This window comes from Mustelus asterias, chromosome 21 (genome assembly GCF_964213995.1).
Source record: "Mustelus asterias chromosome 21, sMusAst1.hap1.1, whole genome shotgun sequence".
Lineage (NCBI taxonomy): Eukaryota > Metazoa > Chordata > Chondrichthyes > Carcharhiniformes > Triakidae > Mustelus > Mustelus asterias.
In genome coordinates, this window is record NC_135821.1 from 81,650,173 (window position 1) to 81,673,784 (window position 23,612).

The following is a 23,612-nucleotide window of genomic DNA, read 5'->3' on the forward strand; positions in this document are numbered from 1 at the left end:
TATTGAATTCAATGATCAGCCATGCATCATTCAATGGCAGAGCAGGCTCGACGAGCTAAATGGTCTACTCCTGCTTCCATTTCTTGTGTGTGTTTGAATGCTTTGTCCATTCAGATGACAGAGCACTTAGTGGAAATGGGGGTCAGTTCTTAGGAAAGGGATAAAAAGATTATTGGGAGTAGATGGGAATGTGAAACTCAAAACATAAACAGATCAGCCATGATGTTATTGAATGGTGGTGCAGGCTTGAGTGGCCAAATGGTCTGCCTCTGCTCTTATATTTGTTGGTTTGTAAAGTTAAACTGACTGGATTGTAGTCGCTGGGCTCATCTTTACACCCACTTTTGAATAAGGATGTAACAATTCTCCAGTCCTCTGACACCACAACTGAACCTCAGAAAGTCTGGAAGATTGTGCCCAGCACCTTTGCAATTTCCACATTCAGTTATTAGTACACTTGAATGCATCTCACCCAGTCCTGGTGTATCAACTTTAATTATAGGCTGTGATCCAGTGGCCACGCTAGCCATGGGTGCAAATGCCATAATGGCCACTAAATATCGTGAGAGGGCCAAAATGGGATTTGGGCCGGCGAGATCTTGATTTGAGATCTCGCCGGCGCAAAAACGTAAACTAGTCACGATGACCATGCCAGGGGCGCAAAGATAGATAATAGCCTCAGGTCGTGAGGGACATGGCCAGACAGTGCCCTGGCACTGCCAGAGGCAGGCCCTCATATCTGTGGCTGGGGGAGAGGGCCAATGACTATGAGGGGGAAGGTGCGATGTTGACGCTGTGATGTTGGGGGAGTGCGGGGTCGATCATTTGGAGATGGGAGGGGGAAGAGGCACCTTTTATTTAAATCAAAGATTAGGGCGCCCTTGATTCCTGGCCCTGCCGGCATCTTTAGAGCTCACCCTTCCAGCTGATGGTGTGAATCTAACTTTCCCCTTTAAAATGCAGCGTTTTTCAATACAGCAAGAAAAGCAGGCGACGAAGCCTGCGAGGTTCATACCGGTTCTCGCCTTGGCAAGAAAATTAGGAGAGGCATAGACAGGGTGGATAGTCAGAGGCATTTTCCCAGGGTGAAAGTGTCAATTACAGTGGGGCACATGTTGAAGGTGAGAGGGGAAAGTTTAAGGGAGATGTGTGGGGGAAGTTTTTCACACAGAGAGTGATGGGTGCCTGGAACGTGTTGCCAGAGGTGGTGGTGGAAGGCACATTAGCAACATTTAAGAGGCATCTGGATGGGTACATGAATGGAGAGGAATAGAGGGATATGGACCGAGTAAGGGCAGAAGTTTTTTTTAGTTTAGTTAGGGCATCGTGATCAGCACAGGCTTGGAGCGCCGAAGGGCCTGTTCCTGTGCTGTACTTTTCTTTGATGTGGAGATACCAGCGTTGGACTGGGATGGGAACAGTAAGAAGTCTCACAACACCAGGTTAAAATCCAACAGGTTTATTTGGAATCACGAGCTTTCGGAGTGCTGCCCCTTCATCAGGTGAGTGGAGTACTTTCATAGAACCATACAATCCCTACAGTACAGCAGAGTCTGCACAACCACAATCCCACTGAGGCCCTATTCCTGTAACCCCACATGTTTATCCTGCTAATCCCCCTGACACTAGGGTTCCTTTGTTCTTTGAAAGCAGCCCATTGTTCAGCTTCCATTTTTCCCATCAGCCTTCGAATCAAAATTATTTGGCTCAAACCCATTCTTACAGCATTAAAGTCCCCCCCCCCCCCCCCCCCCCACCCCCCAAGTTAATTATTTATCCCCAGTTTTCCCTTTTCCCTAGCCACTTTAAGCCTTATTACACAATGTTCACTATGCCCTAAATATTCTCCTACTGATATTTGATCCACTTGGCTCAGCTCATACCCAATAACCAGATTTGGTATTTCTGCCTCTTGTTGGACTGGAAACACATTGTTGTAGAAAATTTTCAACACACTCCAGAAACTCTTTCCACTCTCTGCCCTTTACACTACTACTATTCCAGTATATTTGTGTAGGGGTCTGAAAAAAAGGATAAATAAAAGAAAAATGAAAAGAGCGTGTTTTCTTGAAATATGGGTAAATTTAATGAAAAAGACATTTCCCATTGTTCTTTGTTTTCTTGTGAGTTTCAATATCCTGTTTACTGGGCCAAATACCCTGAACAGATACTGTTTGTTTGAGTGATGTGAGCTAAGCCAATCCGTTTTCTAGAGAGCTGCACTTTAAGCCAATCAGATTACTTAGGGAGAGGGGAAAAAAAACGGTGGGAGGCAGAGGAAGCTGCAGTGGGGGGATACACGTGGGGAAGAGGAAGCTGCAGTGGGGAGACACACGTGGGGAAGAGGAAGCTGCCTCACACGTGGGGGAGAGGAAGCTGCAGTGGGGAGACACACGTGGGGAAGAGGAGCTGTTTCCATGCGGCAAAAACCCAGTTTTAACGTCGAGGCAAATAATATTTGTAGACTAACATACTTCACAGTATGGGCACAAATATTACTGTGCAGTTAAAGCTCGTGTTTGTCGCAGTTTAGTAACTCGTTTTTTCCAGTTTGAAGTGAAAGGCAGTAAGGTTTAGTCCTGTTTGTTATTTTCATTACTGTTGAGAAAAAGTGTAAAGTGCATCGTCTTGTAGTCTCAAGCGTGGACATTTCTGCTAGAAACTGCCGGTGAGGGACAGTCAGCTATAAACGCTGGGCGTAGTTTTCACTGAGAAGACGGAGAGAACGAGGATTAGCTGAAGCTAACTTGCTAAGTAGCACTGCCGAGGAGGACAGACTTCAGCGCACTGGACCTGCGTCAATACATGGACAGCTTGCTGCACTTTTCTTTCCTGCTGCATCATCTTCCCGCTCGCAGACCCTTCTGGACTGTGTGTGTGGTGGTTGCGTGAGTAACTGGAGACTATACTATCAGACACTGAACGGTATCAGCAGTGTGTTGTTGAGGATGTGTTTTCTTCATATGTGCACCAACGTATGGGCCCCAACGTTTATAAATCCAAGCGCTTGGTAATATTTTGAACATTTCTCAGGGTTGAAACTGTTTAATTGAGAAATTTTTAGTTTGGGACTCTTCCTTTTGCATGGTTGTCCTGAACCTTTTCTTATTATAAGGTTTACATACTTACCATTTTAGGAGGCACCGCGCTATTATTAATAGGTTATTACTCTAGATTGCAACTGCATACACTAATCCTTTTTATTCACGCCTGTACTGACATTTATTGGTAAATAGGAAATTTAGCCTCGCTCAACACCAACCGCTAAGAACTCAGGATCCTGCTAATTGAACATTTACATAGTAGCCCCTTACAACATCAAGCACATCCCAGGTACAGCTTTACTTAACTCAGCTGGTCAGAGCATATAGTTGTCAGCAGGGGGTTACATTTGGATAATTAAAGTTCCTTTAAGTTACTCTATTTATTCTTGGAACTCTCTGTAACTTACTTCAAAATTCCTTCCTCTGCATCCTTTCCACTTGGTGGCGTCTCGACTACACTGAGCAATGTAACTGCAACTTTTTTGGTCCTTGGTTCTAGACAAATAGATTCTGCCCTTGACCCCTTTGGGATATGCTCTCTCTCCTGCACTGCAATCCTCCCCTTTATCAATATGGCAACTCCTCCAGCTTTTCTTCCTTTCCTTCCTGAACACCTTGTATCCGAGAATATTTAATAATCAGCCCGGCCCTTCTTTGAGCCAGATCCATTCTTGACACAAAATCATATTTCCACATGCCAATCAGCATTTGTACTCAATCTTATTATCCACATACTGTGCATTTATATACATGCATATAATTTTCTCCCTCTGACCCCACCAAATAACTTCCCAGTACACCTTGATGTTTCTTTCCACTATTTCCTCCTGGATCCCACACCCCTGCTAAATTAATTTAAACCATTCCCAATAGCACTAGCAAATCACCCTGCAAGGAACTCAGTCTCAACTCTATTTAGGTGTAATTTATTCTGCACGTACAGATTCCATCTTCCCTAAACCCAGTCCCAATGTTCCACGAATCTAAAGCCTTCCATCCTGCACCATCTTTCCAGTCACACATTCATCTGCTTCTTGCTTCTATTTCTATACTCACTTGCATGAGGTACTAGGAGTAACCCGGAGATTACTACGTTTGACATCTTGCTTGCTAATTTCCTACCTAACACCCTAAATTCTGTCTGCAGGACCACATCCCTCTTTTTGCTCATGTTATTCATTCCAATGTGGACCATGACTGCTAGCTGCTCATCCTCCCCCTCTCTGGGTGCTCTGCAGCTGTTCAGTAACAATCTTGACCTTGGCACCAGGGAGGCAACACACCATCCTCAATTCACATCTGTGGTTGCAGAAATATCTATTACCCTGACGACTGAATCACCTATTACTATTGCTCTTCCAGTCTTCCTTGTACTTCCCACTGAACAACTGAGCCACCAATGGTGCCATGGACTTGGCGCTGGCAACACTCCCCAGAAAAACAATCACACTCATCAGTATTCAGAGTGGAATGTACTCAGCAAATGCCTGCATATTTCTACTTTACCATCTGGTGGACTCTCATTCCCTTTTCCTCTGCAAACTCTTAACCTGCCGGGTGACCACACCTATAAACATGCTATCCACGAATCTCTCAACCTCATGGGTGCACCTCATTACTGCCACCAAAGCATAAACTTTACTTTTAATAAAATTTACTACTATTGGTAAAGGTTATTAATGCTAATAAACCCTGCTCGTACCTTACTGATAATAAACCTTAAAGAAAACTGATAAGACTTACCAGTTTATTCCCAGCTTAGATAAGCTAAATAGGAAATACTCACCAGTCAATCACCTACCTGGTTCCCTGTGATTGACTTCTCATTCCAAACATGGCTCTGAATCTACAGACTGGCTATAGCTCGCTGTTTTAAGCAACACTGCTGCTTCTTGCCACCCATATGTATTTCATATTTAGTATCTGTGGCATGACAATGCCTAATATCAAATAAACTACCCATCATATTCTGAATATCTCAACGGACAACTCTTCTAAAGTAATTTTCGCATGGAAGTGAGAAGAACCTTTTGAGAGAGGACTAGCTAGTTGTCTAAACAATAGGATTGGAAGAAGTGTGACTTATCCCCAAGTCGATGCCCCTGCAGATATTTGAAGCAGCCTAGCCAGAAACTATGGTTTCCTAACTTTTCTTTGCAAACTTATATTCAAGATATTAAGATCCTCGAACTAGGTGTACAAAATTATGAAGGGTATAGAAAGGGTGAACAGTGGGAAGCTTTTTCCCAGGTCGGAGGTGACGATCACGAGGGGTCACGGACTCAAGGTGAGAGGGGCGAGGTATAACTCAGATATCAGAGGGACGATTTTTACATAGAGAGTGGTGGGGGCCTGGAATGCGCTGCCAAGTAGGGTGGTGGAGGCAGACACGCTGGCATAGTTTAAGACTTACCTGGATAGTCACATGAGCAGTCTGGGAATGGAGGGATACAAACGAATGGTCTGGTTGGACCAATGAGCGGCACAGGCTTGGAAGGCCGAAGGGCCTGTTTCCTGTGCTGTACTGTTCTTTGTTCTCGGACCTTTTCACAGAATTGTTACAGTACAGGTGGCAGCAATTTAGCCCAGTGCATCTGCACCAGCTCTCTCAATGAGCTTGGGAGATTCAATTCATGTAACACACAAGGTAACCCCTCCTCCTCTTTCTCCATTCTCCACCCCCCCAAAAAACTAACCTCCATAGATATAGTCATTTTTTAATATTAAACACACAAACATATATTCAATCACCTACTTCACTACATATTATTTTATAAATACACATACATACTCAGACATGCACATGCTATATAGCAATTAAGCTCCTAAAAACCAAGTTAATTTAGTCAGGATGTCTTTAGCTCAATGTAATTAATTGAAAGCAAATCATGGACTTTTACAACAAATGTGATTTCAAATCATGATCATAAAAATCAAATGTTCTGCACGTTTAGCAATTTATCCCATTAATATATTGGTGATCCACTATCCCAAAACAAAATTCTTGGTGTGAAAATACATGAATGTATTTACTAATTTACAAGCAACTCGTGGATTATTTTTCTGTAAAACTGAGATGTTAATGGGTTAACATCCCATTAATTTCCTATGATCTTGGCCATTTGAAAAACTTAACTACATCTTGTTGTTTTGAACAATTTGTGGACAATCAGCACATACTCCCTATTCTGAACTGCTCCTGACCTTGTAGATAAACTCCTGCTCGAACAGGCCGGTCTAGACTGGACTCTGCTAATGTGTCCTTGTTTGAAGGCGATAACATTTGCTTTATGTGCAAAGTAGTGTCCCAAGATATATGGGAAACGGTTGCGATCTCACACTTGAACAATGGTGGACGTGCAGTTTCGATGGCAACCAGGGGTGGGTTTTCGACATATTTATGGTTTTTCTCATACTGTCTTTGTATTTTACTCTTGCTGTTGCTAAGCACGTGATTTGGGTGAAGCAATACTGTGTACGCGACCAACTGCTGTAAAAATAGTATAAAGGGGGGGAACTGCCCCCTTTTTCGGAGAGTATCGCTCGGCTAAACTCAGAACACTGTGCTGAGTTGGAAAAGCGATTCTCCGGAAGCTTGTACTTGCTTGAAAATAAAGGACTGGGTTTTCTTATACAGATCAGTGTCTTGCTCTTGCATCAAGTACGCAAGGGTCTCTGAAAAACGAACCTTGACAAAACTATAGTACAAATCATAACCTGGTATTTTTGTATGAAACGCAATGCAGAGGCTATATCTTCTTACTGCATAATTCTCACTTCTTTGCTGTTACATTTTAGCATGACAAGGTCATTCAGCCCGTTGCTCTATCACACAAGATCATGTTTGATCTATATCTCAGCTCCTTCTACTTGTCTACTTCTTTGGAATTAAAAATGTTGACACTAATAAAATATTCCTTCACTTCGGCTTTTCTAATTAGCAAACACACAAGCTGACATCAAAAAGAATGGCATTAAAGATTTACCTGTAGTGTGCAATTTTCATTTCTTTTCAAGAATTCCACAAATCTTTCCACAACACCAGATGTGTTGATTACTTCATCAATAGGAGGATTTGGCTCTACGAATAAACACAAGGTTTCATAACAACAAGTTGAAGAGATTAAACAGGTGTGTTTTTTAAAAAATACATGCAATTCGAAATTTTCAAGCAGCCTTTATACATTGGTCCATTTACAAGAAAGGGAAAATTATTCATGCACATATATTTAAAACACACCCACAGAGTTTTCCTTGCATGCTCGGTCTCCAATTTCAGCATGCACTAGCAGGTGTTTGATTTGAATAATCCAAAATCTTTTAATTGAACTTGGGCTGACCTTTTCAATATGTACTTTTTTCAATATGTAATTCTATTGTGATGGCCCATGTCCTTTTGGGGGAAAAATTACATTTTATCTTGGGGTGATGGTCCCTTTAAGAACTAGGTTTCTCCAGGATATGATTTCTGGTAAAGCACCTAGCTGCCAGTAAATGATCATGCGACCAGGTTGCCTGAGAGATAAATAGAGGAAAAGTGGTCAATGTAAGTTAAATTATAGAGACGTAATTTGGTGTTCAAACAGTTTAGGTTTTATATTTGATAACAAATTGGCAGTAGAAGGGAAACCAAGCCCCTCTAAAGTTCAGTTGAAATTTGTGCCAAATCCTCCTATTGAAGAAGTGATCAACACAACTAGTGTTGTAGAAAATTTTGTGGAATTCTTAGAAAAAAAAAGAGTTTAAATCTCTTGTTAACTGAAGGACTCCCTACAGTGTACTGGACTTACGGTCTAGCCAAGCTCAGAGAGAGTGCACACATAAGAGAAAGTTTTAGATGTAAAACTCCAGAGTTCAAGAATGGCAAGTCAGATGATTGATCAGAACAGAATGAACAGCAGAGAATGACTACATGGTTAATCAGGACAAAGAAATTAAAGTATGATTATAAAGGAAAAGAGAAAGTAAAGCAAGTGTTGGTCCTCTAGAGAGTGACAATGGGGCGTTAATAGTAGATAATAAGGAAATGGCAGATGAAATTAACAAATATTTCGCTTCTTCTTCACTATAGAGGATGCAAAAACATTCCAGTATTAGCTGTAAGCCAAGAGGTGTAGAGAGAGGGAGACTTGATGAAATTACAATCACTAGGGAAACAATACTGGGCAAACCGCGTGCAGGCTGATTAGTTTGAGATTCCTGATGAACTTCATCCTAGGGTTTTAAAAGAGGTGGTGAGAGAGATACATATGTTGGCGTTAATTTTCCAAAATTTGCTAGATTCTGGAAATATTCCATCAGTCTGGAAAGTAGCAATTACAACCCCTCTATTCAAGAAGGGAGGGAGGCAAAAAACAAGAAACTATAGGCCAGTTAGCTTGAAATCTGTCTTGGAGAAGGTTTTACAATTGATCATTGAGGAGATTATAGCCAGGCACTTAACAGAAACTCAAGGCAATCAGGAAGAGTCAGCATGGTTTTGTGAAAGGAAAATCATGTATTAGAGTTCGCTGAAGGAATAATATGCGCTCTGAATAAAGCGGAGCCTTGGGCACGCTGTACTTGGATTTTCAGATGGTATTTGATATGGTGTCTAAAAGGTTATTGCAGAAAATAAAAGCTTATGGTGTAAGGTTTAACACATTAGCATGCATAGATGGCAGAAAACAGACTATGCGTAAATGGGTCTTTTTCTGATTGGCAGGATGTGATGAGTGGAGTCCCACAGGGGTTTATGCTGGGGCCTCAACTTTTTGCAATTTGTATCAATGACTTGGACAAGGAGAGTGAAGGCATGGTAGCTAAATTTGCGGATGACATAATTATATGTAAGAAAGTATGTTGTGAAATGGACATAAGAAGGTTGAAGACGGACATAGGTAGGTTAAGTGAATGAGTAGACAAAAATCTGGCAGCTGGGAAAATGTGAAGTTGTTCACATAGAAACATAGGCAGGTAGAGTATAAAAGCTGAGTATTACTTAAATGGAAAATTACTGCAGAATTCTGAAATGCAGAGGGACCTGGGTGTTTTAGTACACAGGTCACAAAAGCTAAGTATGCCGATACAACAAGTAATTAAGATGGCTAATGGAGTGTTATCCTTTATTATGAGAGGAACTGAACATGAAAGTTATGATAAAAGCAAAATACTGTGAATGCTGGAAATTTAAAAAGATCCAAGGCTTCAGTTATACAGGGCATTGGCAAGACCTCATCTCAAATGTTGTGTGCAGTTTTAGAATCATGCAGCACAGAAAAGTGCAAAAAATCATACAGCACAGTGGATCACTGGGAAGTCTTCCAGGGAGTATGGGACCTGTACAAGAAGGACGGGTTACACCTGAACTGGAGGGGCACCAATATCCTGGCTGAGAGGTTTGCTAGTGTGGTTCGGGTGGGTTTAAACTAATGTGGCAGGGGGGTGGGGATCAGAACAATAGGTCAGCAAACATAGAGATTGGGGACAAGCATGGGGCCAGGACAAGACTACCTAAGAGGAAGAGCAATCTGGGGGAGGATGAACTCAGTAGGCCTGGAGGTCTGGAGTGCATCTGCTTCAGTGCAAGGAGCGTAACAGGCAAGACAGGTGAACTTAGAGCCTTAATGCATGCGCGGAACTTGGATGTGATTGCAGTGGCAGAGACTTGGTTAAAAGGACAGGACTGGCAACTGAATATTCCGGGGTATAAGTGTTTTAGGCGAGACAGAGGAGGGGCTAGAAGAGGTGGGGGAGTAGCAATACTGGTTAGGGAGCATATTACAGCGGTACAGAGGGTGGACAATTTGGAAGGATCATGTAACGAGACACTGGGTAGAGCTCAGAAACAGGAAGGACGTAGTCACTATGCTGGAGGTATACTACAGACCTCCCAACAGCCCACGGGGAGTTGAGGAACGAATATGTAAGGAGATTCTGGACAGGTGTAGAAAAAATAGGGTTGTTGTAGTGGGAGACTTTAATTTCCCTTATATAGACTGGAAATCCCTTAGGGCTGGGGGTCCGGACGGGGAGGAATTTGTAAAATGTGTCCAGGAAGGTTATTTGGAACATATGTTGACAGTCCAACTAGAGAGGGGGCTATATTGGACTTAGTACTGGGGAATGAGCCCGGTCAGGTCATCAAAGTTTCAGTGGGGGAACATGTGGCGAACAGTGACCACAATTCTGTAAACTTTCGGATAGTCATGGAAAAGGATGAGTGTTGTCCTATGGGTAAGGTGCTGAATTGGGGGAAGACTAACTACAGCCGGATTAGGCAGGATTTGGTGGCTGTTGACTGGGAGAGAATGTTCGAGGGTAAATCCACATCTGGCATGCGGGAGACTTGTAAGGAGCATTTGATAGGAGTGCAGGACAGGCATGTGCCTGTAAAAAGGAAGGACAGGAAAGGTAGGATTCGAGAGCCGTGGATAACCAGAGAATTTGTGGGTCTAATCAAAAAGAAAAAAGAGGCATACACAAGGTCCAGGCAGCTAAAAACAGATGAAGCACTGGAGGAATACAGAGAAAGTAGAAAAGAACTCAAACAGGGAGTTAGAAGGGCAAAAAGGGGTCACGAAATGTCCTTGGTAGACAGGATTAAGGAGAATCCCAAGGCATTTTATACATACGTTAGGAACAAGAGGGTTGTCAGAGAAAGAGTCGGACCTCTCAAGAACAAAGGAGGGGAATTATGCTTAGAACCCAAGGAAGTAGGTGAGATCCTAAATGAATACTTTGCATCAGTATTCACAAAGGAGAGGGACACGTTGATTGGTAGTGTCTCAGAGGGATGTGTAGACCCATTAGAACAAATTGCAATTACAAGAGAGGAAGTGTTGGGTGTTTTAGGAAGCATCAAGGTAGACAAATCCCCAGGGCCAGATGGCATCTGTCCTAGATTACTGAGAGAGACAAGAGATGAAATTGCTAGACCTCTAACAGAAATCTTTGTTTCTTCATTGGACACAGGTGAGGTCCCAGAGGATTGGAGGATAGCAACTGTGGTCCCGTTATTTAAGAAGGGTAGCAAGGATAACCCGGGTAATTATAGGCCAGTGAGCTTGATGTCTGTGGTAGGGAAATTGTTGGAGAAGATTCTTCGAGATAGGATCTATACATATTTAGAACTGAATAGTCTCATTAGCGATAGACAACATGGTTTTGTACGAGGGAGGTCATGCCTCATAAATTTGGTTGAGTTTTTTGAGGAGGTAACAAAAATGATTGACGAGGAAAGGGCCGTGGATGTCGTCTACATGGATTTTAGTAAAGCATTTGACAAGGTCCCTCATGGCAGGCTGGTGCAAAAGGTTAAATCTCACGGGGTCAAAGGTGAGCTAGCTAGATGGGTACAGAACTGGCTTGGCCATAGAAGACAAAGGGTAGCAGTGGAGGGGTCTTTTTCTGATTGGAGGTCTGTGATTAGTGGTGTTCCGCAGGGGCTCTGTACTGGGACCTCTGCTGTTTGTGAGATATATAAATATCTCTCAAACAAGAGGCGAGGCCACATTGGATTTGGTACTAGGTAATGAACCAGGCCAGGTGTTAGATTTGGATGTAGGTGAGCACTTTGGTGACAGTGACCACAATTCGGTTACGTTTACCTTAGCTATGGAAAAGGATAGGTATATACCAAAGGGCAAGAGTTATAGCTGGGGGAAAGGAAATTATGATGCGATTAGGCGGGATTTAGCTGACACAGGTTGGGGAAGGAAACTGCAGGGGATGGGCACAATTGAAATGTGGAACTTGTTCAAGGAACAGCTACTACGCGCCCTTGATAAATATGTACCTGTCAGGCAGGGAGGAAGCAGACGTGTGAGGGAACCGTGGTTTACTAAGGAGGTTGAATCTCTTGTGAAGAGGAAGAAGGAGACTTATGTAAAGATAGAACATAGAACAGTACAGCACAGAACAGGCCCTTCGGCCCACGATGTTGTGCCGAGCTTTATCTAAAACCAAGATCAAGCTATCCCACTCCCTATCACCCTGGTGTGCTCCATGTGCCTATCCAATAACCGCTTAAATGTTCCTAAAGTGTCTGACTCCACTATCACTGCAGGCAGTCCATTCCACACCCCAACCACTCTCTGCGTAAAGAACCTACCTCTGATATCCTTCCTATATCTCCCACCACAAACCCTATAGTTATGCCCCCTTGTAATAGCTCCATTCACCCGAGGAAATAGTCTTTGAACGTTCACTCTATCGATCCCCTTCATCATTTTATAAACCTCTATTAAGTCTCCCCTCAGCCTCCTGCGCTCCAGAGAGAACAGCCCTAGCTCCCTCAACCTTTCCTCATAAGACTACCCTCCAAACCAGGCAGCATCCTGGTAAATCTCCTCTGCACTCTTTCCAGCGCTTCCACATCCTTCTTATAGTGAGGTGACCAGAACTGCACACAATAGTCCAAATGTGGTCTCACCAAGGTCCTGTACAGTTGCAGCAAAACCCCACGGCTCTTAAACTCCAACCCCCTGTTAATAAAAGCTAACACACTATAGGCCTTCTTCACAGCTCTATCCACTTGAGTGGCAACCTTTAGAGACCTGTGGATATGGACCCCAAGATCTCTCTGTTCCTCCACACTCTTCAGAACCCTACCTTTGACCCTGTAATCCACATTTAAATTTGTCCTACCAAAATGAATCACCTCACATTTATCAGGGTTAAACTCCATTTGCCATTTTTCAGCCCAGCTTTGCATCCTATCTATGTCTCTTTCCAGCCTACAACAGCCCTCCACCTCATCCACTACTCCACCAATCTTGGTGTCATCAGCAAATTTACTGATCCACCCTTCAGCCCCCTCCTCTAAGTCATTAATAAAAATCACAAAGAGCAGAGGACTAAGCACTGATCCCTGCGGCACTCCGCTAGCAACCTGCCTCCAGTCCGAAAATCTTCCATCCACCACCACCCTCTGTCTTCGCTCAGACAGCCAGTTACCTATCCAATCGGCCAACTTTCCCTCTATCCCACACCACCTCACTTTCATCATAAGCCGACCATGGGGGACGTGAAGGCTCAGTTAGGGAGCTTGAAAGTTACAAGTTAGCCAGGAAGGACCTACAGAAAGAGTTAAGAGCCAGGAGGGGTCACGAGAAGTCTTTGGCAGGTAGGATCAAGGAAAACCCTAAAGCTTTCTATCGGTATGTCAGGAGTAAAAGAATGACTAGAGTAAGATTAGGGCCAGTCAAGGACAGGAGTGGGAAGTTGTGCGTGGAGTCTGAAGAGATAGGAGAGGCACTAAATGAATATTTTTCATCAGTACTCACACTGGAGAGGGACAGTGTCGAGGGGAGTACGGAGATGCAAGCTGTTGGACTGGATGGGATTGAGGTTCATAAGGAGGAGGTGTTAGCAATTCTGGAAAGGGTAAAAATAGAGAAGTCCCTTGGGCCGGATGGGATTTATCCTAGGATTCTCTGGGAGGCTAGAGAAGAGATTGCAGAGCCTTTGGCTTTGATCTTTATGTCGTCACTGTCTACAGGAATAGTGCCAGAAGACTGGAGGATAGCAAATGTTGTCCCCTTGTTCAAAAAGGGGAGTAGGGACAACCCTGGTAATTATAGACCGGTGAGCCTTACTTCTGTTGTGGGCAAAGCATTGGAAAGGATTATAAGAGATAGGATTTATAATCACCTGGAAAGGAATAATTTGATTAGGGATAGTCAGCATGGTTTTGTGAAGGGTAGGTCGTGCCTCACAAACCTTATTGAGTTCTTTGAGAAGGTGACCAAAGAGGTGGATGAGGGTAAAGCGGTTGATGTGGTGTAAATGGATTTCAGCAAAGCGTTTGATAAGGTACCCCATGGTAAGCTTTTGCAGAAAATACTGACACATGGGATTGAGGGTGATTTAGTGGTTTGGATCAGGAATTGGCTAGCTGTAAGAAAACAGAGGGTGGTGGTTGATGGGAAATATTCATCCTGGAGTTCAGTTACTTGTGGTGTACCGCAAGGATCTGTTTTAGGACCACTGCTGTTTGTCATTTTTATTAATGACCTGGATGAGGGCATAGAAGGATGGGTTAGTAAATTTGCGGATGACACTAAAGTCAGTGGAGTTGTAGACAGTGCGGAGGGAAGTGGCAGGTTACAGAGGGACATAGATAAGCTGCAGAGCTGGGCTGAGAGGTGGCAAATGGAGTTTAATGTGGAAAAGTGCGAAGTGATTCACTTTGGAAGGAGTAACAGGAATACAGAGTACTTGACTAATGGTAAGATACTTGGTAGTGTGGATGAACAGAGGGATCTGGGTGTCCATGTGCATAGATCCCTGAAAGTTGGCACCCAGGTTGATAGGGTTGTTAAGAAGGCGTACGGTGTGTTAGCTTTTATTGGTAGAGGGATTGAGTTTCGGAGCCAGGTGGTCATGTTGCAACTGTACAAAACTCTGATGCGGCCGCACTTGGAGTATTGCATACAGTTCTGGTCGCCGCATTATAGGAAGGATGTGGAAGTGTTGGAAAGGGTGCAGAGGAGATTTACCAGGATGTTGCCTGGTATGGTGGGAAAATCGTATGAGGAAAGGCTGAGGGGCTTGAGGTTGTTTTTCGTTAGAGAGAAGAAGGTTAAGAGGTGACTTAATAGAGGCACACAAGATGATCAGAGGATTAAATAGGGTGGATAGAGAGAGCCTTTTTCTCTCGGATGGTGATGGCTAACACGAGGGGACATGGCTTTAAATTGAGGGGTGAGAGATATAGGACAGATGTTAGAGGTAGGTTCTTTACTCAGAGAGTAGTAAGGGCGTGGAATGCCCTGCCTGCAGCAGTAGTGGACTCGCCAACGTTAAGAGCATTCAAATGGTTATTGGATAAACATATGGATGATATTGGAATAGTGTAGGTTAGATGGGCTTTAGATTGGTTTCACTGGTCGGCGCAACATCGAGGGCCGAAGGGCCTGTACTGCGCTGTAATGTTCTATGTTCTAAATGATTTGGAAGATGATGTAGTTGGTCTGATTAGTAAGTTTGCGGACGACACAAAGATTACTGGAGTTGCGGATAGTAATGAACATTGTCAGAGAATACAGCAGGATATAGATAGGCTGGAAAATTGGGCGGAGAAATGGCAGATGGAATTTAATCCAGATAAATGCGAAGTGATGCATTTTGGTAGATCTAATGCAGGGGGGAGCTATACAATAAATGGCAGAACCATCAGGAGTATAGACACACAGAGGGATCTGGGTGTGCAAGTCCACAGATCCTTAATGGTGGCAGCACAGGTGGAAAAGGTGGTGAAGAAGGCATATGGCATGCTTGCCTTTATTGGACGGGGCATAGAATATAAAAGTTGGCATATGATGTTGCAGCTGTATAGAACGTTGGTTAGGCCACATTTGGAATACTGCGTCCAGTTCTGGTCGCCACACTACCAGAAGGACGTGGAGGCTTTGGAGAGAGTACAGAAAAGGTTTACCAGGATGCTGCCTGGTATGGAGGGTATTAGCTATGAGGTGAGATTGAGTAAACTAGGGTTGTTCTCCCTGGAAAGACGGAGGTTGAGGGGCGACCTAATAGAAGTTTATAAAATTATGAAGGGCATAGATAGGGTGAACAGTTGGAAGCTTTTTCCCAGGTCAGAAATGACAAACACAAGGGATCACAAGTTCAAGGTAAGGGGGGCAAGGTTCAATACAGATATGCGGGGGATGTTTTTTTTTACACAGAGGGTGGTGGGGGCCTGGAATGCACTACCAAGCAAGGTGGTTGAGGCAGACACGCTAGGATCATTTAAGACTTATCAAGATAGCCACATGAACAGACTGGGAGTAGAGGGATACAAACGGATGGTCTAGTTAGAAACACATGATCGGTGCAGGCTTGGAGGGCCGAAGGGCGTGTTCCTGTGCTGTATTGTTCTTTGTTCTTTGAAAAGGCCCTTTTGCCCATCGAGTCCACACTGACACATTAGAAACACCTGAACTCCCACCTAATCCCATCTGCCAGCACTTGGCCCATAGCCCTGAATGTTATGATGTGCCAAATGCTCATCCAGATATTTTTTAAAGGATGCGAGGCAACCCGTCTCTACACCTTCCCAGGCAGCACATTCCAGACCGTCACCACCCTCTGGGAAAAAAAGATTTCCCTCACATCCCCCCTAAACGTTCTGCTCCTCACCTTGAACCTTTGTCCCCTCATGACAGACCCTTTAACTAAGGGGAACAGTTGCTCCTTATTCACTTTGTCCCTGTCTCTCATAATCTTGTACACCTCGATCAGATCGCCCCCGAGTCTTCTCTGCTCTAATGAAAATAACCCAAGCTTACGCAATCTCTCTTCATAACTTAAATGTTCTGTCCCAGTCAGTATCTTGGTGAATCTCCTCTGCACCCCCTCCAGTACAATCACATCCTTCCAATAATGTGGCGACCAGAACTGCACACAGTTCTAGCTGTGATCTCACATGACTTACTGCTTTTGTAATCTATGCCTCGATTAATAAAGGCAAGTGTCCCATATGCCTTTTTCCTCACCCTACTAACATGTCCTTCCACTTTCAGAGATCTGTGGACAAACACGCCAAGGTCCCTTGGTTCCACAGAATTGCCCAGCGTCCTACCATTCATTGAATACTTTCTTGTCAGATTACTCCACCCGAAGTGTATCAATTCTAACTTTTCGGAGTTAAATTCCATCTGCCACTTAAGCGCCCATTTGACCATTCCGTCAATATCTCAAAACATTCCGCTTCACTGTTAACCACCCATCCAATCTTTGTGTCATCTGCAAACTTAATAATCCAACCCCCCCCTCACCCAGTCTTCAATGTAATTTATATAAATGACGAACAACAGAGGGCGGAACACGGATCCCTATGGTATGCCTCTGGACACTGTCTTCCAGTCACTCAAGCAACCTTGTCATCACCTTGTCTCCTACAACTGAGCCAATTTTGAATCCACTTTATCAATTCCACTGCATCCCATGTGAATTTACCTTCTTTACAAGTCTCCCATGTGAGACCTTGTCAAAGGTTTTCTGAAATCCATATAAACTACATCAACTGCACTACCCTTGTCTAAACACCTGGTCGCCTCCTCAAAAAAATTCAATCAAATTTTTCAGGCATGACCTCCCTCTGACGAAGCCATGCTGACTATCCCTGATCAAGCTTTGCCTCTTCAAGTGGAGATGGATAGTCTCCTTCAGAAATTTCTCTAATAGCTTTCCTACCACTGACGTGTGACTCACAGGTCTGTAGTTCCCTGGTTTATCTCTATATCCCTCTTAAATAGCAGAACCACATTAGCTATTCTCTAGTCATCTGGCACCTCCCCTGTGGCTTGTGCTACCAAGCAAACCTGTTGGACTTTAACCTGGTATTGTGAGACTTCTTACTGTACCTCCCCTGTGGCCAGAGAGAAATTGAAAATTTGAGACAAAGCATCTGCAATCTCCTCCCTTTCTCAGCAGCCTAGGGCATAATTCATCTTGACCTGGAGATGCATCCACTTTTAAGGCTGCCAACAGCTCCAATACCTTGTCCTTCCCTATGTCAATTTGCTCAAGAACCTCACAATCTTTCTCCCCAAATTCCATACCACCGTCCTCATTCTCTTGGGTGAAGACGGATGTGAAGTTTTCATTTAACAGTCTACTCATGTCCTCTGGCTCCACCCACAGATTGCCCTCTTGGTCCCTCATGGGCCCTACTCTTTCCCTGGTTATCCTCTTCCCAGTGATATACTTATAGAACATCTTGGGATTTTCCCTACTTTCACCAGCCAGAGCATTCTCATATCCCCTCTTTGCATTCCTAATTGCTTTCTAAGCTCCACCCTGCACTTTCTATATCTTATTAATGCCTCCACTGATTTGCTCCCCTTGTGCATTTTAAAAAGGCTTTCTTTTCCTTCTCATTTTATCCTGAATATCTCTGGTCATCCATGGTTCTCTGTGATTGTTATTCCTATCTATCACCCTGGACGGAACATGCAGGGCTTGCATGCTCCCCATTTTCTTTTTTAATGCCTCCCACGCTCTTCTGTAGATGTTCCCATTAGTAACTGTTCCCAGTCCACCTCGGCCAGATCCTGTCTTATTTTACTAAAATCCACTCTTCCCCCATCCAAAACTTTTTTTTGCGGCTTGTCCAGCTTCCTTGCCCATAACAAACTTTAATTGTACGATCACCATCACGATATCACGGGAGGGAGGCGGGCCAGATCATTCTCTGGTGGAGGGGAGAGGAGGGGGCAGGCCAAATTGTTCTCTGTTTGGGGGGGGGCGGTGGGGCCAGATGGATCTCCGGTGGTGGAGTGGCGGGGGGGGGGAATCGTTGGCCAGATTGCTCTCTGGCTGGGGGAGGGGGGAGCAGATGGATCTCTAGTGGTGGGGGGGTTGTGAATAAGGGGGGACAGTTATGTTGTGGGGGTGGGGCGATGTCTATGGGGGCCATTGCTCCCGGGCCTGATCTGGTTTTTGTGGCCCGGGAGCGATGTGGCAGAGGAGCGTTTTTCAATTTTTTTTTTACTGCGCTTGCGTAGTTGAAGGCTCCAATTGGAGCAGCAGCGTTTCGGGTGCGATAAGCCCCACCCACAGTGCAATTCAGACTCGTGACCTTTTTTTCAGGCTGAGTGGTTATGGGGGGGCCTGAGAACAGGTTTACAAGTTGGATCTGAATCACACCCAGATTCTGCACTTAGAATCAAAATGGTAAAATCGGGCCCTTAATGTGGCTGCCCCTTTAATATTCCTAAACTCTACCCACAAAGCTTCATCTGATGCCCCCTTCAAGATACCATGTTTCCTTACTGCAGTAACTGACTCCTTAACTAATAATGCAATGCCTCCTTCTCTTTCATCTCCTCCCCTTAAGATTCTATATCCCAGAATGTTGAGTTGCCAATCATGTCCTTCCTTCAACCATGTCTCTGTGATGGTTACTATATCACACTTTCACGTGTCAATCATTACCCTTAACTCATCCGTTTTGCCTGCAATACTCCTGGTGTTAAAGAAGAGGCCATCCAGCCAGCTGCACTGGCTCTGACTTGTTTGTTTTGCTGTATGATTCCTTATTTACAGAAGGATGTAAATGCATCGGAGGCGGTTCAGAGGAGATTTATTAGATTGACACCTAGAATGAGTGGACTGTCTTATGAGGAAAGGTTAGAAGTAAGCAGAAGGCCCAAGGAATCTCAATCTTTATATGAATTTTCAAAGCACTACTCAGACCAAGCGGTTAATCTTCCAATTTTTGTTAAATATCTGACTTAAATTTATTGGGAATATAAATGTAATCGTTGCAGAAGAAATGCAATGGAGAGAATTCAGTTTAGATTATAGGTTACTGAATTCATTCTACTTTTATTATCATTAATTTTACTGACTATTTAAGATACAGTTTATTGGTATTCACATTCTTTGATTTGTGTGTAGTAAAACATCTTTGATTTAAACTGTGAACCTTAGGGTTTCTTTTTTTATTAGTAAATACCCAGATTCTGAATTAAACAAAAAAAATTACTGGTCTCTACCGAGACCTAACACAAGGTCACTTTTCAGTTCCTGAAAAAGAGATCGGGAAGAAATGACAGATAGCTCATTACAAGTGTCGAAGAAATGTGATGATGTGGAGATACCGGTGTTGGACTGGGGTAAACACAGTAAGAAGTTTAACAACACCAGGTTAAAGTCCAACAGGTTTATTTGGTAGCAAAAGCCACACAAGCTTTCGGAGCTCTAAGCCCCTTCTTCAGGTGAGTGGGAATTCTGTTCACAAACAGAGCATATAAAGACACAAACTCAATTTACATGAATAATGGTTGGAATGCGAATACTTACAACTAATCAAGTCTTTAAGAAACAAAACAATGTGAGTGGAGAGAGCATCAAGACAGGCTAAAAAGATGTGTATTGTCTCCAGACAAGACAGCCAGTGAAACTCTGCAGGTCCAGTCAACTGTGGGGGTTACAAATAGTGTGACATGAACCCAATATCCTGGTTGAGGCCGTCCTCATGTGTGCGGAACTTGGCTATCAGTTTCTGCTCAGCGACTCTGCGCTGTCGTGTGTCGCGAAGGCCGCCTTGGAGAACGCTTACCCGAATATCAGAGGCCGAATGCCCGTGACCAGTGAAGTGCTCCCCAACAGGAAGAGAACAGTCTTACCTGGTGATTGTCGAGCGGTGTTCATTCATCCGTTGTCGCAGCGTCTGCATAGTTTCCCCAATGTACCATGCCTCGGGACATCCTTTCTTGCAGCGTATCAGGTAGACAACGTTGGCCGAATTGCAAGAGTATGTACCGTGTACCTGGTGGATGGTGTTCTCACGTGAGATGATGGCATCTGTGTCGATGATCCGGCACGTCTTGCAGAGGTTGCTGTGGCAGGGTTGTGTGGTGTCATGGTCACTGTTCTCCTGAAGGCTGGGTAGTTTGCTGCGGACAATGGTCCGTTTGAGGTTGTGCGGTTGTTTGAAGGCAAGAAGTGGGGGTGTGGGGATGGCCTTGGCGAGATGTTCGTCTTCATCAATGACATGTTGAAGGCTCCGGAGGAGATGCCGTAGCTTCTCCGCTCCGGGGAAGTACTGGACAACGAAGGGTACTCTGTCCACTGTGTCCCGTGTTTGTCTTCTGAGGAGGTCGGTGCGGTTTTTCGCTGTGGCGCATTGGAACTGTTGATCAATGAGTCGAGCGCCATATCCTGTTCTTATGAGGGCATCTTTCAGCGTCTGGAGGTGTCTGTTGCGATCCTCCTCATCCGAGCAGATCCTGTGTATACGGAGGACTTGTCCAGAGGGGATGGCTTCTTTAACGTGTTTAGGGTGGAATCTGGAGAAGTGGAGCATCGTGAGGTTACCCGTGGGCTTGCGGTACAGTGAGGTGCTGAGGTGACCGTCCTTAATGGAGATGCGTGTGTCCAAGAATGCAACCGATTCCGGAGAGTAGTCTATGGTGAGTCTGATGGTGGGATGGAACTTGTTGATGTCATCATATAGTTGTTTCAGTGATTGTTCACCATGAGTCCAAAGGAAGAAAATGTCATCGATGTATCTAGTGTATAGCATCGGTTGAAGGTCCCGTGCGGTGAAGAAGTCTTGTTCGAACCTGTGCATGAAGATGTTGGCATATTGAGGTGCGAATTTGGTCCCCATGGCTGTTCCGTGTGTCTGGATGAAGAACTGGTTGTTGAAGGTGAAGATATTGTGGTCCAGGATGAAGCGGATGAGATGTAAAATTGCATCTGGAAACTGGCAGTTGTTGGCGCTGAGCACTGAGGCCGTTGCAGCAATGCCATCGTCATGGGGGATGCTGGTGTAGAGTGCCGAGACATCCATTGTGACGAGGAGCACTCCTGGTTCAACTGCTCCATGCGTGCCGAGTTTCTGTAGGAAGTCCGTCGTGTCGCGACAAAAGCTGGGGGTTCTTTGTACAATGGGTTTCAGGATGCCCTCGACATAGCCGGAGAGGTTCTCGCACAGGGTCCCATTGCCCGATACGATGGGACGGCCGGGTGTGTTTGCCTTGTGTATCTTCGGGAGGCAGTAGAGATCTCCAACGCGGGGAGTACAAAGAACAAAGAACAGTACAGCACAGGAAACAGGCCCTTCGGCCCTCCAAGCTTGTGCCGCTCCTTGGTCCAACTAGACCAATCGTTTGTATCCCTCCATTCCCTGGCTGCTCATGTGACTATCCAGGTAAGTCTTAAACGATGTTAGCGTGCCTGCCTCCACCACCTTACTTGGCAGCGCATTCCAGGTCCCCACCATCCTCTGTGTAAAAAACGTCCCTCTGATGTCTGAGTTATACTTCTCCCCTCTCAGCTTGAGCCTGTGACCCCTCGTGATCGTCACCTCCGACCTGGGAAAAAGCTTCCCACTGTTCACCCTATCTATACCCTTCATAATCTTGTATACCTCTATTAGATCTCCCCTCATTCTCCGTCTTTCCAAGGAGAACAACCCCAGTCTACCCAATCTCTCCTCATAGCCAAGACCCTCCATACCAGGCAACATCCTTCTCTGCACTCTCTCCAATGCCTCCACGTCCTTCTGGTAGTGCGGCGACCAGAACTGGACACAGTACTCCAAATGTGGCCTAACCAGCGTTCTATACAGCTGCATCATCAGACTCCAGTTTTTATACTCTATACCCCGTCCTATAAAGGCAAGCATACCATATGCCTTCTTCACCACTTTCTCCACCTGTGTTGCCACCTTCAAGGATTTGTGGACTTGCACACCTAGGTCCCTCTGTGTTTCTATACTCCTGATGACTCTGCCATTTATTGTATAACTCCTCCCTACATTATTTCTTCCAAAATGCATCACTTCGCATTTATCCGGATTAAACTCCATCTGCCACCTCTCCGCCCAATTTTCCAGCCTATCTATATCCTGCTGTATTGCCCGACAATGCTCTTCGCTATCCGCAATTCCAGCCATCTTCGTGTCATCCGCAAACTTGCTGATTACACCAGTTACACCTTCTTCCAAATCATTTATATATATCACAAATAGCAGAGGTCCCAGTACAGAGCCCTGCGGAACACCACTGGTCACAGACCTCCAGCCGGAGGGATGAGAGCACGGAGGGTGTTCTGAAGGTCCGGATCAAAGGTCTTGATCAGAGTGTTGAGTTGACGGGTGTGTTCTTTGGTCGGATCTGCAGGTAACTGTCTGTAGTGTTCCTCGTTGTTGAGTTGTCGGTACACTTCTTTGCAGTAATCCGTTCTGTTCAGTATGACGATGGCCCCTCCTTTGTCTGCTGGTTTGATGACAATGTTGCGGTTGGTCTTGAGAGCGTGGATGGCGTTACGTTGTGCTTGGGTGATGTTCGGGGCTGTCTTGTGAGTGCGGCTGATGAATTTGGTGTTGACGCACCTCCTGACGGCTTGGGCATACATGTCAAGTCGAGGGCAGCGGCCTTCCGGAGGAGTCCAATTCGACTCTTTCCTCTTCGGATGCACTGCGGATCTCTCTGTCGGCTGTTCCGGTTCATTGGCTGTCTCATTGTGTTCGTTGTTGGCCACTCGGGGTTTGTGGAAGAACTCCCTCAGCCTCATTCGCCTGATGAATTCCTCTGTGTCTGCTGCGAGACTGATGGGGTCTATTTTGGTGGTGGGGCAAAAATTAAGCCCTCGGCTGAGAACTTCGATTTCATCTGGTTGAAGGGTGTAGTCGGACAAGTTGACAATGGACTTCCCTGCAGTGGTACTGTTTTCTACTGTGGTACGGGGGGAGGCTTGGTTGCTGCTGGTGGAGATGCCGAGTTTCTCAAGTTTCCTGTTCTTGGTGTGCATGTAGATGGTGTAGTTCCTTTGTCTCGTCTGCTTGGCAGAGTTTCGCAGCTGGTCTGCATCCTGAGCGCAAGTTGAGAATATGGACTCTATCTTGGTTTCCAGGCTGCGGCGTTTGCTGTAGAGTTGGTGTATGAGGTGGTTGAGGAGGGTGAGAGAGGTGCGACGGCAAAGTCTCTCAGCGTAGTCTGTGTTATAGGTTGACCTGAGTGGGTTCGTGATCCGTAGTCCTTTTGGTATCTTGTCTGCTTTCTTGCATCTTTGTAGAAACTTGATGTCTGTGTCGATATGCGCGATCTTCTTGGAGATCCTCTCCACTGT

At 44.8% G+C, this 23,612-nt stretch overlaps 1 protein-coding gene across 3 annotated transcripts in view; it reads right to left on the minus strand.

Moving 5' to 3' along the window:
• LOC144509457 (importin subunit alpha-7) overlaps positions 1-23,612 on the minus strand; it is a 167,029-nt gene that overhangs the window by 64,642 nt on the left and 78,775 nt on the right. For all 3 annotated transcript variants that reach the window (XM_078238359.1, XM_078238360.1, XM_078238362.1), the window contains one exon: positions 7,031-7,125. In XM_078238359.1, coding sequence (XP_078094485.1) covers positions 7,031-7,125 — 95 coding nt within the window. The remainder of the gene's footprint in view (positions 1-7,030; positions 7,126-23,612) is intronic.